This window comes from Crotalus tigris, unplaced genomic scaffold (assembly GCF_016545835.1).
Source record: "Crotalus tigris isolate CLP2741 ecotype Arizona unplaced genomic scaffold, ASM1654583v1 scf7180000023606.2106662, whole genome shotgun sequence".
NCBI classification, from domain to species: Eukaryota; Metazoa; Chordata; class Lepidosauria; order Squamata; family Viperidae; genus Crotalus; species Crotalus tigris.
In genome coordinates, this window is record NW_024100074.1 from 1,402,435 (window position 1) to 1,425,148 (window position 22,714).

Below are 22,714 nucleotides of genomic sequence, written 5' to 3' on the forward strand. Positions count from 1 at the left end.
TGGGTGGGTCGAGGCACGTGAAGGGAGAACTACTGGAGGAGGGCGGGAGTTGGCCCTAGCTCTGAGCCCGGGGTTGAATCAGCGGCAGGAAAGCGACTGCCTAGACCGACGCTGGGACCGCCCTGCTTCGTTCTGGTCCGAATCGGGTCCTTCTCTGGACCGGCGCAGCCCGCTGGGTAGGGGGCGCGCGCGGGTCCCTGTCTGGGCGCAGGGCTGGGCTTGGGGTGAGGTGAACCGGCCATGGACCGAGCTTTGCTTCTCCCAGAGGCTGATTCCCGCGGACATCCCGTCCCCTTCAGTTTTCTTCCCTCGGTGTCTATCTGTAGCTGTTTTGGCACCCTCCTTTACACTGGCTTTAATATCTCGTAATGGTATAGGGTAGGGGTAGGCAACCTTGGCTCTTTTATGACTCGTGGACTTCAACTCCCAGAATTCTGAGAGTTGAAGTCCACGAGTCATAAAAGAGCCAAGGTTGCCTACCCCTGGTATAGGGTCTCCTGCTTGGACTAGAAGACTCCCAAGGACCCTTCCGGCTTTATTCTGATAGATTTATAGCCCCCCTTCTCTGTCAGATGATCTCCCCCCCCCACTTCAAGCCTTTTTCTCTTGCAACCCCAAAACTTCCATGGCTGAGGCTTTGTTTATTTCCCGTTCACGGTCTTATTCCCCACCTGTGAGTTCTTTGCTCTCAAAGCTTAAAGCTATCGTTAGCGTCTTTGTAATTTGGGAGATTATTTTTGCATCCGACTTTATTTGACAGGGCAGGGTAGACGCCTTCCTTCATGTATATTGCTGCCATATTTGTATGTTTGTCTTTTATTTGATTTCCGTTTATTGTAATATGAAATGTCTCCTTTCTTGCACTGTCTGCACTATACTTTGTACAGCTTTGCACGCAGTTAAGGACGTTATTTTCATGTTACACAGTTTTATACCTTCTATTGCAGCATAACGAAGTAATGATCTAAACTTCAGAGGAAAGGAGGTACAGAAAAAGCTTCCTATCTGTCAGATCTTAGAATACTGTATAGTGTACAATCTATGTTATCTATGTCATGTCACCACATAAAGAATTTTACATCATTTCTACACTCCCCCTATCTTGGAACAGAAAATTTCTCTATTTTTATGGTGTGTGCCCTATATGGCATAGTTTCTATATTTATAATCATCTAAAATGCCAAATGCAAAGGTTCGGTTGGGAGTTCAGTTCCCAATAGAGGGTTGACATCTGGTTACCTGTATTTTGATGATTCACAATATAGATGAAATTGGTAACAAGGCACCTCCTGGTTGTAACTGTAACTGTGTAAAAATATTTCATCAAGAAAGAGTTATTAGGATGATCGTGATAAGAGATTTCTAATAGATATTCAGTTAAGACAGAGGAAAAAAACCATTCACACCAACATTCTGCAGATTTAGTTTTTCTTTCTGAGAGTATAATATCCAGTGATATCCTGATTCTAAACCACTTGGAAGCATATTTTAGCTATTGGTGGTACTAAAAGTTGTTATATTGGTTCTCTCTGAGTGTTGAGACATTCTGAAAATACTTTACTGTTATGTGCTCCTGGCTACTTTCCTTCGTGACCAGAGGCAAGCTCACCTGACCAATAACCAGCCAAGACACAGTGAAGGCCTTTTGTTTCGTTTATTGCAATAAGCGGGGAGAGAAGCTATCAAAGCTTGGTTCTCTCCAAAGTTTTAACCCAAAATATCTCCTTCTTTTATTCATCCCTATCACCGGCCGCTACAGCCCTCCTCTTTCCCCATTGGCTGAGGTAGTATGAGGTTACACTCTTTCCGACCGCCTATACACATTTCCTGATATTAAATCATATTCACATATACAATAAGAATAAGAAAAATTAGACATTTAAATGGTTATTTTAAACTCAGTATATATTTATGTCCCCATTTTAAACAATAAGTTCTTTTCCTGCTTTTCAATTCAGTGTGCCTCTCTTCTTATCTTATTTGGCTTAGTTTCCTATTTTCCCCTTCAACCTGTCCTTCCTGGCTAGCCATTTCCTTTTAAAAACTATATATATTTTTATGGCTTCTCTTCTTCCTTTCTCAGACCCAGCTATTTTTCCCTATATGATTCATCTTACTTCCTTTATGTTATCTCTTCCTGACTCTCACCATTTTTATTTTATTCTTCTATTCAATTAATTTCCATTGTATTGTAGGTTTAACTGACTCTGAAGATTTATCATATTGATGCATATTTATCATTTACCATTAAGAATAATACATTCAGTGAAGGTATGTTTTCTTTGTCCTGAACATATTATCAAAATAAATGATCAAAATAAAATGAAAGGTAGAGGAATAAAAACTTTTGTTCGTACCATTAGTCTTCTTTTTTCAAAAACTCCAAATATTTTAGATTTTATTCATATGGGAGGTTGGATGGTTAGCTTCCTTAGATATAATAAACATATATACATATACATAAAATAATATGAAAAGCGTTCCAACTCTTATTTGGTCATTGTTTCCTAAATATTGGCCACATTTATATAGGAATATATATAATGGGATATAATATTCCAAATATTGCTATAGATTTATATACCATATTGATATGGCTTATGTTCTAGATTTAACCCTTTCCTAGTTCTAAATATTGTTTTATAACAATATTTAACCCGAATTTCCGTTTTATTCTGGAGAACACAAAAACTAATTTAGGTAATTTATTCCTTGACTACTTTATTAGCAAAGCATACCTTGATTTTTTATTTTTCCATCATTTTTTTAACTTGGCAAAAAAACCTGCCTTACTTTATATCCCTTGGACAAGCTTTCCATTGTTGTAGGAAACTGTTTTTTCTTTTTATAGTTTCATTGATTGTGCCTGTTAAACACACTGGAAGGGATTCATACCTACTGGTGCCTTTCCTAAAATGTATAGCTCCTTCTGGCGGAGCATCTATTATTATGGTTTTAAGTAAACTTAACAGATTTTCTTAAAAGACTTCATCTCTTAGAATCCTCATTGCAAGGTTGTTTTAATAATACTATTTCCATTTTGAAAACCATTGTTAAATGTGATTGGATAGAACTTTTAGGACCACTTTTTATGTCACATTTTATTACACTGTTGTCATTATTTCAGTGGGGCTTACACTTCATTCCTGAGCAGGAGCATCATCTAGAATAGTGCTTAAAACTGTCACCTTTCCAGTTTTTTAAAGTCTCCAGATTGGTTTACCTAAAATGCTCAATATTTACATGATAATTTTGATTTTATAATGAATTCTCAAGAAGGCTTACTTAATAAAATATGGCAGCATCAGTATTCCCCAGTACCTTAAAACTGTACTTATTTTGGAATACCTGTTACAAAGTCCAAACATTTTCTTCATGGTTGTTTTGACCTCTGACCTTGTAGTACATGTTAGTTAATATAGGTAGTCCTCAAGTTAGAAGTGTAATGGAGCCTGCACATTCCATTCATAACTCAAAAACTTGGAGTGAATCTCATACCTCGAACGAGATCACTCTCTTGCTCGTTAAAATGCACACGGCTTGTTAAGTGCACATGAGCATCTCAGGTTGGGGAAGGCCATGTGGGACCTAGTGATGGAACAGGCCCCCCAAGGCCTCCCTGACCCACTAAGATACCTCATGCTTCCCCCTAACTCCCTGCCGCACCGGACTCACCTTGCAAAAATCCTCTCTGCTGCAGTTTCTTTCCATTTGAGGGAGAGGAGAGTCGGCTTGGAAATGCTTTTTGCACCAACAATGGAAGCTTCTGGGTGCTGTGATATCGCATGAATTCAAAAGAGATCATGGCCCCCAGAACCTTCCATTCTGGGGGAGAGTGTTTCCTTTGTTTGCTTTGCCTATGAGGCAAAGCATAGAATTGGAGTCAGCCAGGCACAGGAACCAATGCCCGGGTGTGCTTCTTGGTCCCGTGTGCTGGCCTTAGTTTGAGGGCAGGAACAAAGTCTTCAACTAAGCAGGGAGGCATTGTGGGGCGAGTCACCTTGTATTTGTCCAAGCTGCTGGTGGCGCGGCAGCCACCTGAGCAGCCACTATCTCCCCTTCGCAGCCAGCCACCCAGCCTGCCCGACCTACTCCTGGCCTGACCGGCTGTTAGGCCAAATCTTGACCATTCCTCTCCTTGTTGTCCTTCCAACTCAAGTTGCGACAGCAGCTTGAGTTTCTCTGCTCCATCCTTAAGGAAGAAACTGGAGGTGCAGAGCAGGATTGTTCTCAAGAAGATGCAGGGGCTCTGCTCGCTTATGTGCGCTGGCCTTGTTGAGATAAATCCTGCTCTGCGCCTCTGGTTCTTCCTTTTGGATGGAGCAGAGAAACTCAAGCCACTGCCACTCAAACACTTATTATCTGAACAGAGACCTTGGGGAGATGGGGAGCGTCTTCTGTGTGTGAATGCAATGCTTGAAAATGCAGCGAATCGTTGCATTTTCAACCACCCCATTTCCTCACAGAAGACGCTCCCTATCTCCCCAAGGTCTCCGTTGAGATAAAAAGTGTTTGAGCGTCAGCGGCTTGAGTTTCTCCCCTCTGTCTGAAAGGGAGAAACCAGAGGCGCAGAGCAGGATTGACTTTAAGAAGATGTTGTGCTGCTTGCTCACGTGCGCTGGCTTTATTGAGATCAGTTCTGCTCTGCGCCTCTGGTTTCTTCCTTTCAGACAGAGCTGAGAAATGCAACACTTGAAAACGCAGCGAATTTGCTTTGTTTTGAACTGCCCCATTTGCTCACAGAGAGAGAATCTAGTTTCCCCAAGGTCTCCCTTCTGATAAAAAGTTTATGAGAGCCTATCTGGCATTTGAAAACAAAGCAATTTGCTTCATTTTGAACCATCCCATTTGCTCACAGAGGGAGAATCCAGTTTCCCCAAGGTCTCCTGATAAAAAGTTTAGGAGCGGCAGTAGCTTGGGTTTCTCGGCTCCATCTGAGTGGAGGAAAGCGGAGGTGCAGCAGTGGGATTGCTCTCAAGGTTGGTGCATGCAAGCAAGCAGTGCACCCAGGTCTTGTTTAAGAGCAATCCTGCTGCTGCTGCTGCTGCTCTGCTTTCCTCCACTTGGACGGAGCTGAGAAACCCAAGCTGCTGCTGCCACTTGAGTGAGGAGGATGAGAAGGAGAAGAGCGGTGAAGATCTGTGCCAGCCGGCTGGCCTGGCAAGGAGTAGGTCGGGCAAGGTGGCTAGCTGGCTGGGGAGGGTGATTGTGGCCGCTCAGGTGGTTGTCACTGCTGCTGGCTTGGATGTGGGTGCCAGGAACCTGGCCCCGCAATGCCTCCCTGCATAATTGAAGGCTTTGTTCCTGCCCTCAAGGCCGGTGCACGCAAGCAAGACCCAGCTGGCCCATGGACGATTCCATGCTTTGTCCCATAGGTATGCAAACAAAGCAAACACTCCCCCCCAAGAATGGAAGCTTCTGGGGGCCATGATCTTTTTTGCAGAGAATGGATGTTTGAACTTGCACGATATTACAGTTTTCGACTGGGCTAGTTAGAGAAATAAAACCTTTCTAATTCTTGGGAAGTTTGCTGAGAGATGGTTATCTGCAAACCTTTTAAGGACATTTCTAGCAGGTGTGAAAAAGATAGCAGATGGCTCCCATAACGAAGAGAATTTGTTTACATGAGCTACGTGGACATCTGGGGGGTTTGGCTGGGAATGTCTTTGTTATATGCCTTGGGATTTTAGAGTTAGTTTTCCTTCGTCTATACCATGTCATGTATTCAATAATCCAGTAAGCTTTTCCAGAATGAAAGTAATCCTGGAGTTCTATTTGGATATTCGAGCTGGAGGTTGACACTAATGTTCTTTACATGGAATTCTCACCTTCAATTATTCAGGAGAGGGTCTGGCAAAACAACCATGTACACAAGGAACTAAATGTGTTATTGAAAGCTGATATGGTAATTTTTTTTAAAGTTACTGTATGTATTTATCTCAAATAGTGCCCTTTCTTTCTCTTTCCCTCCTTCTCATTCTTTTCTCTTCCAATGCCCTCTGGATACCTCAACAAATTATATATATATATCAGTTGGTCAACAAATTATATACATCAGTTGATTGTAGGATCATAGCATCTTGCTTGAGTATGTTTATAATCCTTGCAACGAAGAGTGTTTTTCCTTACAATATTAAATGCAGTACATTTCCCTTTAATACCCTACACATCATCTCTATGCCTCAAAATGTGATGACTGTATTACCAGTAGTATTTTTCCTTATTTGTGTATGGACTGCTGTCTGCAGTTAGATAACTGGCTTTCATCATAAATGTTGCTAAATTACTAGTGATACCTGTAGGTATCATGGTTCCAATAGATGAGACCAACTAAAACAGAATTCTGAGGCTTGAGGTTTCCTTTAAGACAGTGATGGCAAACCTTTTAGAGACCGAGTGCCCAAAAACTGGCCCTACCCCTGCTCCACCCCCTGCCCCGCCCTGCCCCACTCCATCCCCCACCCCGCCTGCCCGCAGGACCACTCACCGCCTCCAGGGCCCGCCTCAGATCACCCAGGCAGCCCAGCAGCACCATGGCAGCCATGCCCTCTGCCTGCGCCCCGCAGCATTAACTGTGTGGGATGGGGCATGAAGGCAGAGTCTTGTCTACACTGCCTGGCTGCCATGTCTTTGGCTGTGCTGCTTCGTGTGGGCCATGCTCTGGGGCGACTCTCCTCCAGAGGGGCTGCTGGTGAGGAGGGGGTCGTGAGCGGAGGCAAGGCTGGGGCAATGGCATGTGTGCCCACAGAGAGGGCTCCAAGTGCCGCCTCTGGCACGTGTGCCATAGGTTCGCCACCACTGCTTTAAGAACATGTTTATTGGCTACAAAGTATTGCACTGTCAAAAGTTAAACCAAGACTAAAGTTCCCTCCAAAAAGTTACAGTATACAAAGTTAAACTTCCTATTATGCAATCAACTATGTTTCCCAATAGAATAGTTTGGCAGGCTTTCTAACAGAAAGCTCACCCTCCCAGTCCAATAAACAGAAATGACCTTGGTTCCCATGGGACAGAGAATTGTTTAAGCTAGCAGAAAAATTCCACACACCCCTCCCAGTCTGGTGGCAACCAATAATGAGCCTCATTCAGGCTCATTGCAGAGTTGACAGTGGGATCATTGACACATAATGCCATTGATTAAAAGTATAATTTTGCTAAAATATAATTATATATTTGTTGCTACTTTTGTATTTTTTAAATGTTTCATGGAACTGTGTGTTTGAATTGTGAGTTTTGTTACTGCTGTTCACAGGGATGCTAAGGAGAGTAAACTAAACTTTCTTTTGTTTATATTTTTCATATTAAAGTGTCTACTCTGGATGATTTACTTTCTGCCCTGCTGAGAGGATGTAGTGGTAATGATAGCAGAATCCGTCCGTTTCCAATCTCTCTAACCACAAGTAAGTCCCTAACAATAGTATATAAACATTACCTTGGCATTTTCATTTAAAACTATGTTTCATTAAGTTATATTTATGGTTTAGAAATGTGGGTACATGTCTGTACATCTATTAATAGACCTGTTCATTTGTTACACAACCAGGAGTTTTCAGTATGTTAATGTTTCAGATAATCCCCATCTGAAAATTGCTCTACAGTAGAGAGGTTGTGCTGGCTAATATTGTATATGTTTTGGCTTCCAGGTATTTCTGTACTTTGCTATTGTAAAGTTGTGTGAATGCCAGCACGCATAATTCCATACATTCAAAGACTGTTCTTCACATACTTTGAGTGTGAATGTCTCCAGGAGAAAGATGTCAGTTCAATGTTGACAGAGGGGATCATGGGTGAGTACTTAGCCAACCCTGATGCCTAAACAGACAATTCTATTCAGTTAGGGGAAAAAAAAAATAAAGCTCTGCTTTTAAAAAGTACTTTGTTTACTTTATTTTACTTTAAATAAGAGAACCAGCCTCTTCATTCAAGCTTATTGCTCTTTCCTCAAAGGAGAAAAGAGCAATGACTTCTCTGCCTCTGTGTGTGTGTGTGTATGTGTGTGACAATATATAGAGTAAGTAAAATTAGATTTTTCTTTTTCCTTGTGGGATATGTGGATGAACAGGGGAGTTTATTGGGAGGGGAACAGGATTGGAAGGCTAGAAATGATTGTCCATAGAGCTATGAGAAATGTTAACAAAAGTCAAGTGAAAAGTGTCCTGTGCCTACCATTTTCCCACTGAAAACAAATGCATTATGGATCTGGAATAGAAGTAAATCAGAAAAGGAGTTGATTTCAACAAAAAATGTTAAGCCTCACCATCCCGGCATTGCTTCTCCATTGTGAAGTGTGTGCCTGTTGCCAAACTGTTGCCAGGTAGTCCTCGACTTAGAAGAGTTCGTTTACTGACTGTTCAAAGTTACAATGGCACTGAAAAAAGTGATTTATGACCATTTTTCACAGTTACGATCTTTGCAGCATCCCCATGATCATGTGATCAAAATTCAGATGCTTGGCAATTGATTCATATTTATGACCATTGCCATTTCCCAAGGTCATGTGATCACGTTTTGCAACCTTCTGCCAAGCAAAATCAATGGGCAAGCCAGATTCCCTTAACAACTGGGTTACTAACTTATCAACTGCAGTGATTCACCTAACAACTGAGGCAAGAAAGGTTGTAAAATGGGACAAAACTCACTTAACAAATGTCTCACTTAACAACAGAAATTTTGGGATCAATTGTGGTCGTAGGTTGAGGACTACATGTATCTGTTACTTAATGTAACAGGTAACTTGATGAAAGACAGGCCTAAATTGAATGGGAACGCAGAAAAGATCATCAGTTTGGCTTACTTTTATTGTAATAATTCATAATGAATTTTTCTGACAGTAGCAGGCAATTCCATTTGCAATAGGAATAACACTGTAAGCAGTCCCAGATATCATTTTAAGTTTCCACATAGTGGCACTTGAGCAAACTGGGAAATGTCATATGAAACTTAAATCTATCTCTCTAGCACAGTTCAAAGCAATGGATTGGGAAACATTATTTTGAAGGTGCTTCAGATTTAGAATTATCTTTGACTGAACTCTTGGGATTTTACCATCTGCATACAGATGTCATTGTGAAGCTTGGAAAAACTTCCTGCTGCTTCGGATATTTCCCCCCCCCCCCTTGGCTTGCCTAGAGAACCAGGGGAGGGGAGTAGGGAAGAATAGAATGTGTATTGCAGCTGTGGAGCTGTAAGGTCATCCATGAGTTTGTTTTGGAAACTGAAGATTCTTTCTCATAATAATTGTCTGGAGATTAATTGGATAATGTGACTTACACTGTCAGGGGGAAAGGGAGTTTCTATACTTTTAATATACTGCTTTTGCACCAATTTAATCAGAGCTGACTTTCCATTCATTAATGCCAGCATGTGTTGCTCAATAAAGTCTTGCATTAGAGATAATAACGTCTCATGTGTGCTTACTTCATGGAAATCGTCAGCCAGAACTTTGACAGTCATTGCTTTTGTCTTTTCATTTAATAATACAGTAAATTAGACTAAGTATCACTTATAATATTCTTACTCATTAAGTCAGCTGAATGGAATCTGAGACATTCTAGATGCAATTGACATACCTCATCCTAATTTATTCTGATTGAATGTATGTAAGCACTTCTTTAGGGTTCATAAATAATTGGACAGTGAGACAGACAGTGTTTGGAATTGCTACCTCATTTTTCTCTCCAAAAGGAAATCAAGATCATTACTTGCATGTTTGTGGGAAATTAGATTGAAATACTAACACACAATTGTTAGTAGTTTTATTATAGAACCAATACTATTTATATAATTGGGATTTTTTATTTTATTTTACTTTATATGTATAGTAAAAGAACAAGTGCTTGTTTGGTAGATTTCAAAATGGCTTTATTGAAATGACTTTGGAAGAGCTAAATAGTACAGATAAAGTGAAAATATTTTTCTGTTTATTTTATGTGCCTTTGATTTTCTTTCTTTTTTTAAATATTTTATTGGGTTTTATAAGGATTGGAAAGGGATGGGATCAATAGGGGTATAGGAAAGGGTAAACACAAGGGAATTGGGGTGGGTACAACAAAAAATCCATGCTTAACAAGCAAGTTATCATCCGGGTACCAAAATCAAATAAACATCACTTATATAGTACTAAACAATTATAATAAACTGGGTTAACAGTAACCATAAGAATAAAATATATAAATAATATTCATCTTACTAAATAACCATAATTAATAAAATATTAATAAGTTATAGTCACTAATGCTTAGAATCACATTCAACCAAATTAATTTCAAAATCTTTTCTCATTCTATTGTATTGCTAACCATTGATAAAAATTTTCCCATGTTTTCAAGTAGATAGTCTTCTTTCTCTTTGATCTCTAAAGTTAATCTATCCATTTCTGCACATTCTAAAATTTTAGTAATTATAGTCTGATCAGATGATAAATCTTCATTTTTCCAAAATTGGGCAAATGCTATTCTCGCCGCTGTCAATACGTGTAGTATTAAATATTAATTTTCTTTTCCATAATTAGTTCCTGATAATCCTAACAAAAACAATTCAAGCTTAAATTCTATTTGTATTTTAGTCAATTTTTCCAGCCATCGATGGATCCTAAACCAAAATTTCTTTGCCTTAGGGGATGTCCACCAGGCATGGTAGTAGGTACCTGGTTTTGTTTACATTTCTAGCAAATGTTCAATACGTTTTTAAACATTTCTGCTAATCTAACTTTGTGTCATATGCCATCTATAAAACATTTTATGTAAGTTTTCTTTATGTGAGACTGCTTTAGTAAGTTTAATATTTCTATCCCAAAGTTTTTGCCAATCTTCTAAATTTATAGAATGTCCAAAGTTCTTTGCCCATACTATCATTGTTTCTTTTACTTGTTCTTCTTCCATCTTCCAACTTAACAGAAATTTATAAAGTTTTTTAATCAAATTTTCATCTGTTGTTAGGAGTATTTTATCAATTGGTATCTGTTCTTTATAAAATCCCATTAATTTTACATTTTTTTCATATCTTGTTTGAATTTGAAAATACGACCACCATGTTAAATCAATACCTTGTTGTTGCAAAACTTGTCTGTCTTTAAGTTTTCCATCCTTATCCAGCACATCTTTATAAGTAACGAGTTTATCATAATTAATTAAATTTGGGTAAGCAAATGCTTTCATTGTAGAAAGCCACTGAGGTATTTTCATGTAGATTTGGTGTTTAATTCTCTCCCACTCTGAAAGCAATACATTCCTTATAGTGTGGTTTTGAAAGTATTTATGTACTTTATTTTTCTCATACTACATAAATGCATGCCAGCCTAATTGCAAATCATGTCCTTCTAAGTACAGAAGTCATTTGCTTCTCAATGTGATCCATTCTTTAAGCCAGAGCAAAATAGCTGCTTGATAATACAGTCTCCAGTCCGGGAGTCCAAAGCCCCCTCTGTCTTTAGTTTCCTGTAGTAATTTAATTTTAATTCTTGCTTTCTTTCCTTGCCATATAAATTTCAGTATTGTTATGTTTAAATCATCAAAAAATTTCTTAGTCAGTTTAACAGGAACTGTTTGGAATAGGAAAAATAGCTTTGGTAAAATATTCATCTTAACAGTCGCTATTCTTCCTAACAATGATAATTGAAGATTTTTCCACTTTTCCAAATTTGCTTTTATTTGTTTCACCAATCTCTCATAATTATCCTCTTTTAATGTTGTATATTTTGCTGTTAAATGAATACCTAAATATTTAACTTTTTTAACTATTTGAAGATTTTTCTTTTTAGCAAATTAGTTTTTCTTTCATCTGTTAAGTTTTTTGTTAAAACTTTAGTCTTTTCCCTATTTATTTTCAGTCCAGCCACTTTTCCAAATTTCTCTATTATCTGCAAGAGTTTGGTGGCTGTTTCTAATGGCTCTTGCAGAATAAAAACCAAATCATCTGCAAATGCCTGTAATTTATATTTCTGATCTTTTATCTCCAGTCCTTTGATTTCCATATCCTGCCTATTATTCTTAGCCAACACTTCCAATGTAAGAATAAATAACAAAGGCGACAATGGGGGAGGATTTCCGGTGATGCCGCTGACCAGAAGCTGGGGAGCGATTGTCCATTCCCCAGGTCCAAATTTCCTTCGCTGGCGGGCCCATTAGGGCCAAATGCCACCCTGGAGGGGTAGCCATCGAGGGACGAACCTTTGAGGAATGGTAGCCGGCGGTAGCCAGCTTGCAGAACCCAAAGCAATCCCTAGAACCAGCAAAAGAAAGGCAGAGTGCATCTATGCGTGCCACCATTAATCAGCTGATCATCAGAGACAGAAAACAGCTGATTTGGAAAGCAAGCAGCTGGGCCGGGTGAGACTATGTTTCTGTTCTTTTGGTAAAGTGGACTTTATCGGAAAGAATAATCTGTCTTTAATTCGAAGCTGGAAGCTGAAGGGAGGAAAGAGGAGGGTTTTTGTCCCCCCCCCTACAAGCGGCGGTTTAAGCGATTTTATTAAGGAGAAGCAACTTGGACTATTTCAAAATTAAACTGGAGAAACTATTTCACTTGTAGAAGGAAAAGAAAACATCCTAACTGGGAAAAGCCACGCTAACTGCTTCTTTTTTGTTTTCTGCTAGAACTTTGTTTCCACTTTGAATACTTTCTTTTTTCTATTTAAATGTCAGGAGGGGGGAAGACTCAACATTCCCCTGGTGGTTACATTGTAATTTTTTTTCTCTTCTCTCTGTTTGCTGGCAGCTTTGCTTATTCAGCTGCAAAACTTGGCTCAGTGCCCAGACACTTGGCTCTACGCCCAGACATTCCTATCTCTTTTAAAAGATACTGAAAGAAGTAAAGAATCTCTTTACTTAGGATTTGGAGAAAATATTATAAAAGTGATTTCAAAGTACCATTATGGGCTATACCTTGGCATGCGATAGAAGCAATAAAAAGAGGGGTTAAAATGGATATGGTGTCCTACAGACAGTTACTTAAATGGGATGGACAAAACTGGCAATTAAAATCACGGGAAGAGTTAGCACAAGAAAACTTTATTTATTCTTGGTTCCAATATAGGCAATTATTAGACAGATGGAAGATGGATTGTAAGGTGGGTTTTCTTAGAGAAGATGAAAATCTTATTAAGCAAGTGAAGGATTCAAGACAAACCCACATTAAGAGAATTTATGCGGTTTTAGTTGAATTGGATTCAGAAACGGAACTAATTAAAGATTGTATGATAAGATGGGCGCAGAATTTTGGTGAGCCAGTTTCATTGGACACCTGGGAAAAAATTTGGGTGAGAAATGTCAAATTTACACAAGCACAGAATTTAAGGGAGAATTTTTATAAAATGTTTTATAGATGGCACCTTGATCCACAAAAAATGTCTTATATGTACCCTGACGTGCAACCTAAATGTTGGAGATGTGGTTATAAGGAGGCTTCCTATTATCATATTTGGTGGTCATGCAGAGAGATAAAAGCATTTTGGATCAAAGTATGGTGGAATATCCAGAGAATTTTTAGAAGGAGGGTAAAATTTACTCCGCAATTATTTTTGTTAGGTATTGTTACAGATTGTGATACAAAGGAGGTTGTATTGATGTTAAATTTGATTACAGCCGCTAGGCTGTTAGTAGGACAATATTGGAAGAAGGAATCCTTGCCTACATTGCAGGAATGGTTTCTTAAAGTAGCTTATCTGGCGGAAATGGCAAAGATCTCGGCTTTCTTAAAGCAACAAACGCAAGAGAAGTTTCTTGCTGTTTGGGATAAATGGATAAAATTTATACAATTTAGATTGGGTATACAAAAATATTATATAGTTTTTTCATAAGTTTTATTTTTATATATATTATAGATAATCTTTTTATATATATAAATATAAAGTTTTTAATTTAATTTTTATTTTTACTTTTTAAGCCTATATTCTGCTCTGGGAAGCTCAGGGGGGGGGAAGGGAGGGGGGGGTTTTTGGGAGGGGTGGGTTTTTTTTTTTTATATATGTATTGTTTAGTTTTATTTTTTTGTATATGTTGTCTCTTGTTTTGTATTCTTTTTTCTTTTTTGTAAAATTTATAAAACTTTTAATAATAAAAAAAAAAAAAGATACTGAAAGAGACTTTTTTTTGTGAGTGTCTAGCCACCTGCATATTGCCTATAATAAGGAAAATTACAAAAGAAGGGAATTTTTTATTGGCTTTTTTTTCTTCTCTTTTTTTGGCAGTGGAATAAATTTTTAACTTGTAATTGGACTATAAATTGTTCTTTTTTTCCCTCTTACTTACAATTTTTTCCCGTTTAGAATTTTTTATTTTTCTCTCTTTTGTTGGTTTTTTCTTTTTCTTTTTGTTCCTGTTTTTACACCTTTTTTCAGTCGTCCTCTTTGGATATAAATATGTACTCTCCTTTTCTCTTTTTTCATGATTTGGTTGGTTGTGGAAGTTGTTTTTCTTTTTTCTTTTAATTATCCCCCTATTCAATTGGTTTTTGTTTCTTTTTTTCCAATCACATTTGGCCTTGTCTCCTGATAATAGGAGGGCTTTGGATTACAATTGGCCATCGGGCCGTTTGGTGGATTATAATTAGCCATTGGGCTCTTTACTGGATTATAAATAAAAACAACAATTAGAAAATGAGCATCTCTAATTTGGCTAAAGGAGTGAAGAAGGGTTCCTCGGCCCCTGCCTCAACTTCGGTGAGTCCAGCTCCCCAAAAATCAATTACGACATTTCTACAACAGGAAACACAACAAAAAGATATGCAAATGATACTCCAAGCAATTGCTGCATCTAAAATGGAAATGAAAAAAGATTTGGATAAAAATTATGAAGATTTGAAAAATGATCTTCTTAAAATGGATCAAAAAATGGAAACTTTTCAACAGGCAATGACAGACACTCAACAAAGAATGGAAAAAATAGAAGATAAGTCAGCGGTGGTTGATCAGAAATTAGAAGCTCTGCAAGAGGAAAACCAGAGATTGGCTCAAGCTAACGTGAACAATATGGCGTCATGGAGATGGAAAGAGCATCATACTTTTTAAGATTCCAAAATATTATAGAAGAGAAGGATGAGAGCTTGTTGGAGTTGATGAGTGAGATACTGGCAGAACTACTTGGAATGGAAATGGACCAAATGAAATAAGAAATAGATCAGGTTTTTAGAGTTAATTCAAGCTATGCAAGAAGATTTAGAGTTCCCAGGGAGGTCCGTGTAAGATTCCTCAAAAGATCCACACGAGATGAGATTTTGAGAGCAATAAGACATCAACCACTGAAATATAAAGACAAAGAACTTGTAGTTCTGAAACAGATTCCTAGAAGAAAAAGAGAAGCTCGAAGAGAGTATCAATTTTTAACAAGGAAATTGTTCAACAAAAGAGTGAATTTTAGATGGCTGGTCCCAGAAGGATTATTAATCTTCTGGGACTCGAAAAGATATAGACTGGACACCCCATCTCAAGCAGAGGAATTTTTCAACAATCATAGAGCTTGTTTGGAAAAAGGCAATGGTGAATCCAAGAAATCAGAGGAAATGACGGGTGCAGGAACATCGAAGCAAATGGAGGAAGAACCCCAAAAGACCCAATCAGAGGAAGATGTAAGGCCCAAAGATCAGAGGCAGACAAGCTCCCCTAGAAGATTGAGATCCAAATATAACTAAAATTATGGAGGAGACTAGAATCTTTTCAATAAATATAAATGGTCTTAACTCCCCATCAAAAAGGAGTAAAATATTTCATAGACTACAAAAATTTAAATTGGACATAATTTGCCTTCAAGAGACGCATATTAAAAGACAACATTCTAGATTGCTATAACAACTAAAAATAGGTAAACTTTATTTCTCTTCAGCATTGCAAAAGAAAAGAGGGGTAGCCTTTTACATAAAAGAAAAAATGAACCCAAAACAAATTTATGTTGATGATGAAGGGAGACTATTAATGGTGGAAAGTACATGGAATCAAAAACAAATTTTGATGGTCGCAGTATACACCCCCAATGAGAAGCAAGATTAGTTTTTTCAGCAAGTATACGATAAATTAGTGGAATTAAACTATCAAAATGTTTGTATACTTGGAGATTTTAACATAATAGCTGATGCAAAACAGGATTATAAAAGTCACAAACAAGGGAAAAAAGGGGAAATACCCTACCCAAATCTTTTTTAAAGATAAAAGAAGAATTATGTATACAAGATACATGGAGAGAAATGAATCCAAATAAAACACAATATAAATTTTACTCGAGTAGGCACAAATTGTGGTCAAGAATTGATATGATATGGACCTCTTATAAGTTAAAGACTATGTTACAGGAGATTGAAATAGAATCTAATATCTGGGCAGATCATAATCCAATTAACATGATTTGGAAAGGAACTAAGAAAAAACTAAGATGGTCATTGAATAAATCCATACTGAAAGAAAAAGAATTCTTACAATTAGCAATGAAAGAAATTGATTTTTTCTTTAAAATTAATAAGAAAGAAGACACCTCTGTTCAAAATGTATGGGATACGGCGAAAGCATATTTCAGAGGTTTGGCTATAACTTATGTGGCTAAAAAGAATAAAGAAAAGAAACAAACACAGCTCAGATTGAAAGAACAATTTAGCAATTTGGGATCTGAATTACGTGTTGACCCACAAAAGAAAAAGTTGAAGACACAAATGGAATTAATAAAACATAAGTTAAATTTACTTGAGATGGATGTAATGGCACAACAGATTAAACGATCGAAACAGAAGTTTTTTTGAAAATGCTAATAAACCGGGAAGATGGCTTGCATATAGACTGAAAAAAGAAAAGGAAAAAAGATTGATAAGTAAACTACAAAACTCAAAAGGCGAGTTATATTGCCATAATGATGTAATGAAAAAAATTACTAAGGACTATTATGAGACACTCTATAACAGTGATGGCGAACCTTTTAGAGACTGAGTGCCCAAACTGCAACCCAAAACCCACTTACGCATCGTTGAGTGCCGGGTGGGTGTGGCCCATTGGCTGGGTGTGGCCCATTGGGTGGGCATGGCCCATTGGGTGGGCATGGCTGCAGTGGTAACGGTAGACTGGGTGGGATTAAAAAGTTCAATCACTCAATTCCAACTCTGCAAGATCTTTTTTTCCCGGGAGAAGTTGAAATTGACTGATTGAACCTTTTTTTTTTTTGCACACGGTGGCGGAGGCCTAAAGCGAAAAGGTTTTATAAAACCCAGCTGAAGGCCTAGGACTGGGGCGACGTGTGCGTGCCCACAGAGAGGGCTCTAAATGCCGCCTCTGGCACCCTTGCCATAGGTTCGCCACCATTGCTCTATAAGGTGGAGATGATTTCTAAGAAGGCAATACAGGACTATTTAAAAGAAATGAATCTTCCAAAGGTGCCCGAGACCATGCGACATATGTTAAATGAGAAAATAACAATGATGGAGATTACAGAGGCAATAAAAAGGCAAAAGAAGGATAAAACTCCGGGACCTGATGGACCTCCTGCAGAATTTTATGTAGCCCTCCAAGATATAATAAGTCCGATTTTGAAAGATTTGTGCAATGAAACCTTTTCAGAGAAAAAAAATATCAAATTCGTGGACTGAAGCTAATATTACTTTGATACCCAAAGAAGATACTGATTGCACACAAATTAAAAACTATAGACCAATATCTCTGCTAAATGTGGACTATAAATTTTTCACTGCAATAATGGCGGAAAGAATGAAGAAATTTTTGACTGAATTTATTCACTCAGACCAAAATGGCTTTTTGCTCAAAAGGCAGATAAAGAATAACCTAAGGATCATCTTAAATGTTTTGGAATATTATAAAAATCATCCTGGGAAACAGATGGCACTTATATTTCTTGACGCACAAAAAGCCTTTGATAATTTAAATTGGCAATTTATGTTTCAACAGTTGAAGGAAATGGATTTTGGTGAAAACTTTATAAATGCTATTCAAGCAATTTATAAGAAACAAACAGCAAGGATACTTTTAAATGGAGACTATACAGATGGTTTTGATATAAAGATGCCTTTGATTTTCAATAAAATGTAGGAGCATCACATAACAGGTGCCAGTTGTTTGGTAAATATTTGTTTCTTCAGATTTCTCAGAGAAAAAAAAATCACATTGACAGATATTTAGCAGTAGAGGAAAATTTTTAATTCCAGCTTTCTGTACTTAATTTTCATTAAAAGAAGTGTTAGAAATTTATTTGCATGTTCTGTGGAATATGTATTCTGGTTCTATGTTTGCTGTATATACAGCGTTACTGTATTCAAACATTGATGCATTATTTGTTTTAAGAAAGCAGCTTTTGAATATCACGTCTAACGTATTTTTCTCTTTGGTGGATAAATTGATTTACCTAACAATCTCTTTAACAAGATTACAGAATAGTATTCTCTTTTAAAGTTCATACCTCATATGAGTTTTTCTTATGTTTTTAAAATTATGTTCAGAGAAAATGGAATCCAAGATGAGGTTGCCCCTGAATCCACTGCACCAAGTGGAAATTGCTTGAGAAATAGCAACACTGAAGTTTTTGTAAGTGCTATGATTTCTAATTTCATAAAATTAGATGGGAAAAAATGGAATTAGATCTTGAATCTCACTGGGTGCAATTTATAATTTAAACCATATTGGGGGGTGATGCTGTCAATTTAATATATTTAAGTTCAAGGGTATGTGTAGAGTTGATCTAGATCCAGCTGATAATGCTGGATCAATGTAGAATATATTTATTCTATAACAATTCTGTCAAGGAATTTGTCCCTTCACATACTGTTTCTGTCAGATTAACTATGAGGTTGAAAGATAAAGAAGATACAGACTACTATCAAATTTAGAACCTATTTTATTCTTGGCTAGAGGAAAGAATGAAGGATTAGAAATTGAACATGTATTAGCATAGCAAACGCCAGACAACTTGTTGATTGGAAAAATTAACATGTTGATGAAAAAAAAAAACAATAAAATCTTTACTATATAACACATACTGTTCCTGTGTCCTGGGGTGGATTTCATCTTTATCATTTTAGAAAGGGAAAAGAAAAGTCCGAGAACAATGCGAAAACAGAAGAAGAAACTCTTCCAATAGTAGATGGTCAAGCCAGCTGCAAAATGGAGAAGTGGTTGAAGCCGTTACATTGTTTGAGGTGATCAGTATGGGGAAAAGAGCTATGCAGGTACATCTACATATTTTCTGGATTGACTAGACATCTATAAATTAAACTGTTATGAATACCTTGTTGCTTTGCTCTCTTTTATTTCACTGTTGAGATATGCAATTTTTAGTTTTTAATCTGTTTTTTGTAATCTGGTTCAGTCTGTGATAGATGACTGGATTGAAGCCTACAAAAAAGATAGAGATGTGGCACTTCTGGATCTCATTAACTTCTTCATTCAGTGTTCAGGCTGTCAAGGTAAAAATCCCTTTTCTACATTATAAAGAGAGACAATGATTACATTTTTTTCATAATACATTCAGTGTATTCTTGTTTACAATGTAGGATTATATTTGTTGATGATTGGTCCAAGTAGATATAAGGGTGGATGGAAGATGGCAAAAATGAGAAGCATCAATTCTCAGGCTAAAAGAACCACTATTGTATGCATACATGAGCAAATGTTTCCTAATCTCAGAATTGGGAAGAAAATTCTAAATTTCTATTTTTTTTCAATGAATTTTTTAATAATCTTTTTATTCATTTTTTCCGTAGAAACAATCATAATTTTTCAACCAATGTGCTGTCTGAGTTTACATATGCTATTACATATTTAATTCTTAATCCTTTATTCTTTCCTCTAGCCAATAATAAAATAAATTCCAGGTTTGATAATAGTCCATTTCTTCCGTTTCTTTCAGCCTCATAGTCAGTCTGTCCATCTCTGCACATTCTAGTATTTTTTTAATTATTTTTTCATCTGATGGTACTCCTTCATTCTTCCAATATTGCGCAAATGTGATTTTTGCCTCTGTTATAACCTGCAAAATCAAATATAAGCTTTGTTTATTAGTCTTTTCTGGCATTATACCTAATAAAAAAAGTTCAGGTTTAAAATCAACATGTTCTCCTAACATCTTTTCTAACCAAGTATGTCTCTTTTTCCAATAGTTCTTTGCTTTATCACATGTCCATTAAACATGATAATATGTGCCTGACTTATGTTTACATTTCCAACATTTGACATATTTTTAAACATTTTCGCTAATCTTGCTGGTGACAAGTGCCATCTATAAAACATTTTATATACATTTTCTTTATAGGAAGTTGACATTGTCAATTTATAGTTTCTTTCCCATAAGTTTTGCCATCTTTCTAATTTTATACTATATCCAAAATTTTCTGCCCATTTTATCACTGTTTCTTTAACTTGTTCATCTTCCATTTTCAAAGTTAATAGAAAAATATACATTTTCTTAATTAATTTTTCATCTGAAGTTAACAAAGTCGTATTGAATACAGTTTGTTCTCTATAAAACCCATACTTTTTAACATTATTATATCTCTGTAGTGGCGAATCTATGGCATGCGTGCCACAGGTGGCTCGTAGAGCCCTCTCTGTGGGCACGTGTGCCATTGCCCCAGTCCTAGGCCTTCAGCTGGGTTTTATAAAATCTTTTCGCTTTAGGCCTCCCTCGCCGTGGAAAAAAAAAAGGTTCAATTTTTTCAATCAATTTCAACTTCTCGTGGGGAAAAAAACATCTCGCAAAGTTGGATTTGATTGATTGAACTTTTTAGTCCCACCCAGTCTGCTGTTACCACCGCAGCCATGCCCACCCAATGGGCCATGCCCACCTAATTGGCCACATCCACCCAATGGGCCACACCCACCTGGCACCTGACGATACATAAGTGGGTTTTGAGTTGCAGTTTGGGCACTTGGTCTCTAAAAGGTTCGCCATCACTGTCATATCTAGTTTGTATTTGTAAATGTGTCCACCATGATAAGTTGATGCCCTGATTTTCCATTTCTTGTTTAGATTTTAAGTGTCCTTCAGAGTTTAGAATATCTCTATATGCCCAGATTTTTTCAAAGTCCACTAAATTTGGGTGTACAAATGCTTCCATTGTTGACAACCACCCTGGAATTTTCAAATATATTTTGCTTTTTATTTTTTCCCATGTTGTTAACAATGCATTTCTTATATAGTGGTTTTGGAAATATTTATGAACTTTATTTTTCCCATACCATAAAAAAGCGTGCCACCCCAATTGTAAGTCATGTCCCTCCAGATATAACAACCTTTTATTTTTTAAGAATTATCCATTCTTTTACCTATGTTAATACGATGCTTGATAATATAGAACCCACTCTGGTAGGCCAAATCCCCCATTTCCTTTAGTGTCTTGTAACATTTTCATCTTAATTCTAGCTTTCTTTCCTTGCCAAATAAATTTCAAAATTAGTGAATTCAAATATTCAAAAAAAATTTTCTCCAATTTTATATAAGATTTTTGGTAATAAATTAATTTTCACTATAGCAATTCTTCCTAGTATTGACAATTGCAAATTTTCCCATTTTTTCAAGTCCCGTTTTATTTGATTTAATAATTTTATATAATTATCTTTTATCATTGAACATCTTGCTGTCAACTGTATTCCCAAATATTTAACCTTTTTAACTATCTATAATTCTGTTTTTTCCAATATTTTTTTTTTGTTTATCTGTCAGATTTTTAACTATTACTTTAGTTTTCTCTTTGTTTATTTTCAGTCCTGCCATTTCTCCATACTGTTCTATCTTTCCCAGTAGTTTAGAAATCATTTCCAAAGGTTCTTCTAAAATGAACACCAAGTCATTAGCAAATGCTTGCAATTTATGTTTCGTCTGTTATTTCTAATCCTTTGATTTCTATATCTTGTCTAATATTTCTGTTTAAGACTTCTGTCAGAATCCAATTATATTTCATCTTTAATTATCAAACATAGAAACTCCCAATTCTGCCTTCTCTGGATTCTGCCATAAGAGGGAGAAAAGGGGGAGAGCAAAGGGGCTTTATGGCCCTCACTTCCTTCAGCACACTTCAAAGGACTGAATGTGTGTTTTATTGTGGCCTCTAAGCTTTAACATATCAAAGAAGAGTAATTGCCTTTCATGTAGTTATCTGAAGTCTCCATCCAGACGGAAGAAGAAAGGGGATGGAATTGTGATACTTGAAACTATCACTGGAAGGGGGGTTGATTGGGTGGGACTACTGGGGAACCCCTTAAAACCTTGAATGGGAGAGCTTGAACCCCAAGTCCTGTCTAGCATGCCTGCAACCATTTTCTCTTAATAAAGGATTCCTGTTGGAAGAATTATTCCAAGAGTTCTGTCTTCTTAAGATGCAAAGTGGGGTGGGTCCTCACATTAGACAGGACTTGCAAAATTAATCCACCTGGAAGGAAGACCCTTGCCGGGGGATTTTGCAAAAATTTACCATGTCAGACAATGGAGCAAAAGAGGGGGAAAACTCCCTGGAAAGAGAGCCGCTGACCCAGTTGGAACCTTGCCAGATGTTGGGATCCGAGAGGCCAGATTCCTCAGGAGAAGAAGTGGTGGAGACACAGGACCACAAGCCTCGCTGGTCGATGGGCGTTGGAAAGAAAAGTGAGTGGGGAAAGGAATCAAGAAAGGTGACCCTGAGACGGGGGACCAAGCAACCAGAATGGAAGCAGGAGATGGAGAAATCCCTGCACGCAAGTGAAGAGGGAGGAAGCTGGGCACCGTACTCAGACTGGATCCTAGAGAAAGCTATTGACCTGATG

The 22,714-nt window shown here is 37.3% G+C and overlaps 1 protein-coding gene across 6 annotated transcripts in view; it reads left to right on the forward strand.

The window, feature by feature from the left end:
* Positions 1-7: 7 nt before the first annotated feature.
* The window catches only part of LOC120297226 (cohesin subunit SA-2-like), a 125,024-nt gene continuing 102,317 nt past the window's right edge, over positions 8-22,714 (forward strand). For 3 of the 6 annotated variants that reach the window (XM_039319604.1, XM_039319607.1, XM_039319608.1), the window contains exons 1-8: positions 21-176; positions 2,196-2,271; positions 5,843-5,905; positions 7,308-7,400; positions 7,644-7,787; positions 18,421-18,505; positions 19,000-19,146; positions 19,287-19,383. In XM_039319604.1, the coding sequence (XP_039175538.1) occupies positions 7,738-7,787; positions 18,421-18,505; positions 19,000-19,146; positions 19,287-19,383 (379 nt within the window). In that variant the 5' untranslated portion in view covers positions 21-176; positions 2,196-2,271; positions 5,843-5,905; positions 7,308-7,400; positions 7,644-7,737. Of the gene's footprint in view, positions 177-2,195; positions 2,272-5,842; positions 5,906-7,307; positions 7,401-7,643; positions 7,788-18,420; positions 18,506-18,999; positions 19,147-19,286; positions 19,384-22,714 lie in introns of all 6 variants that reach the window. The other 3 variants (XR_005553736.1, XM_039319605.1, XM_039319606.1) reach the window with 3 other exon arrangements.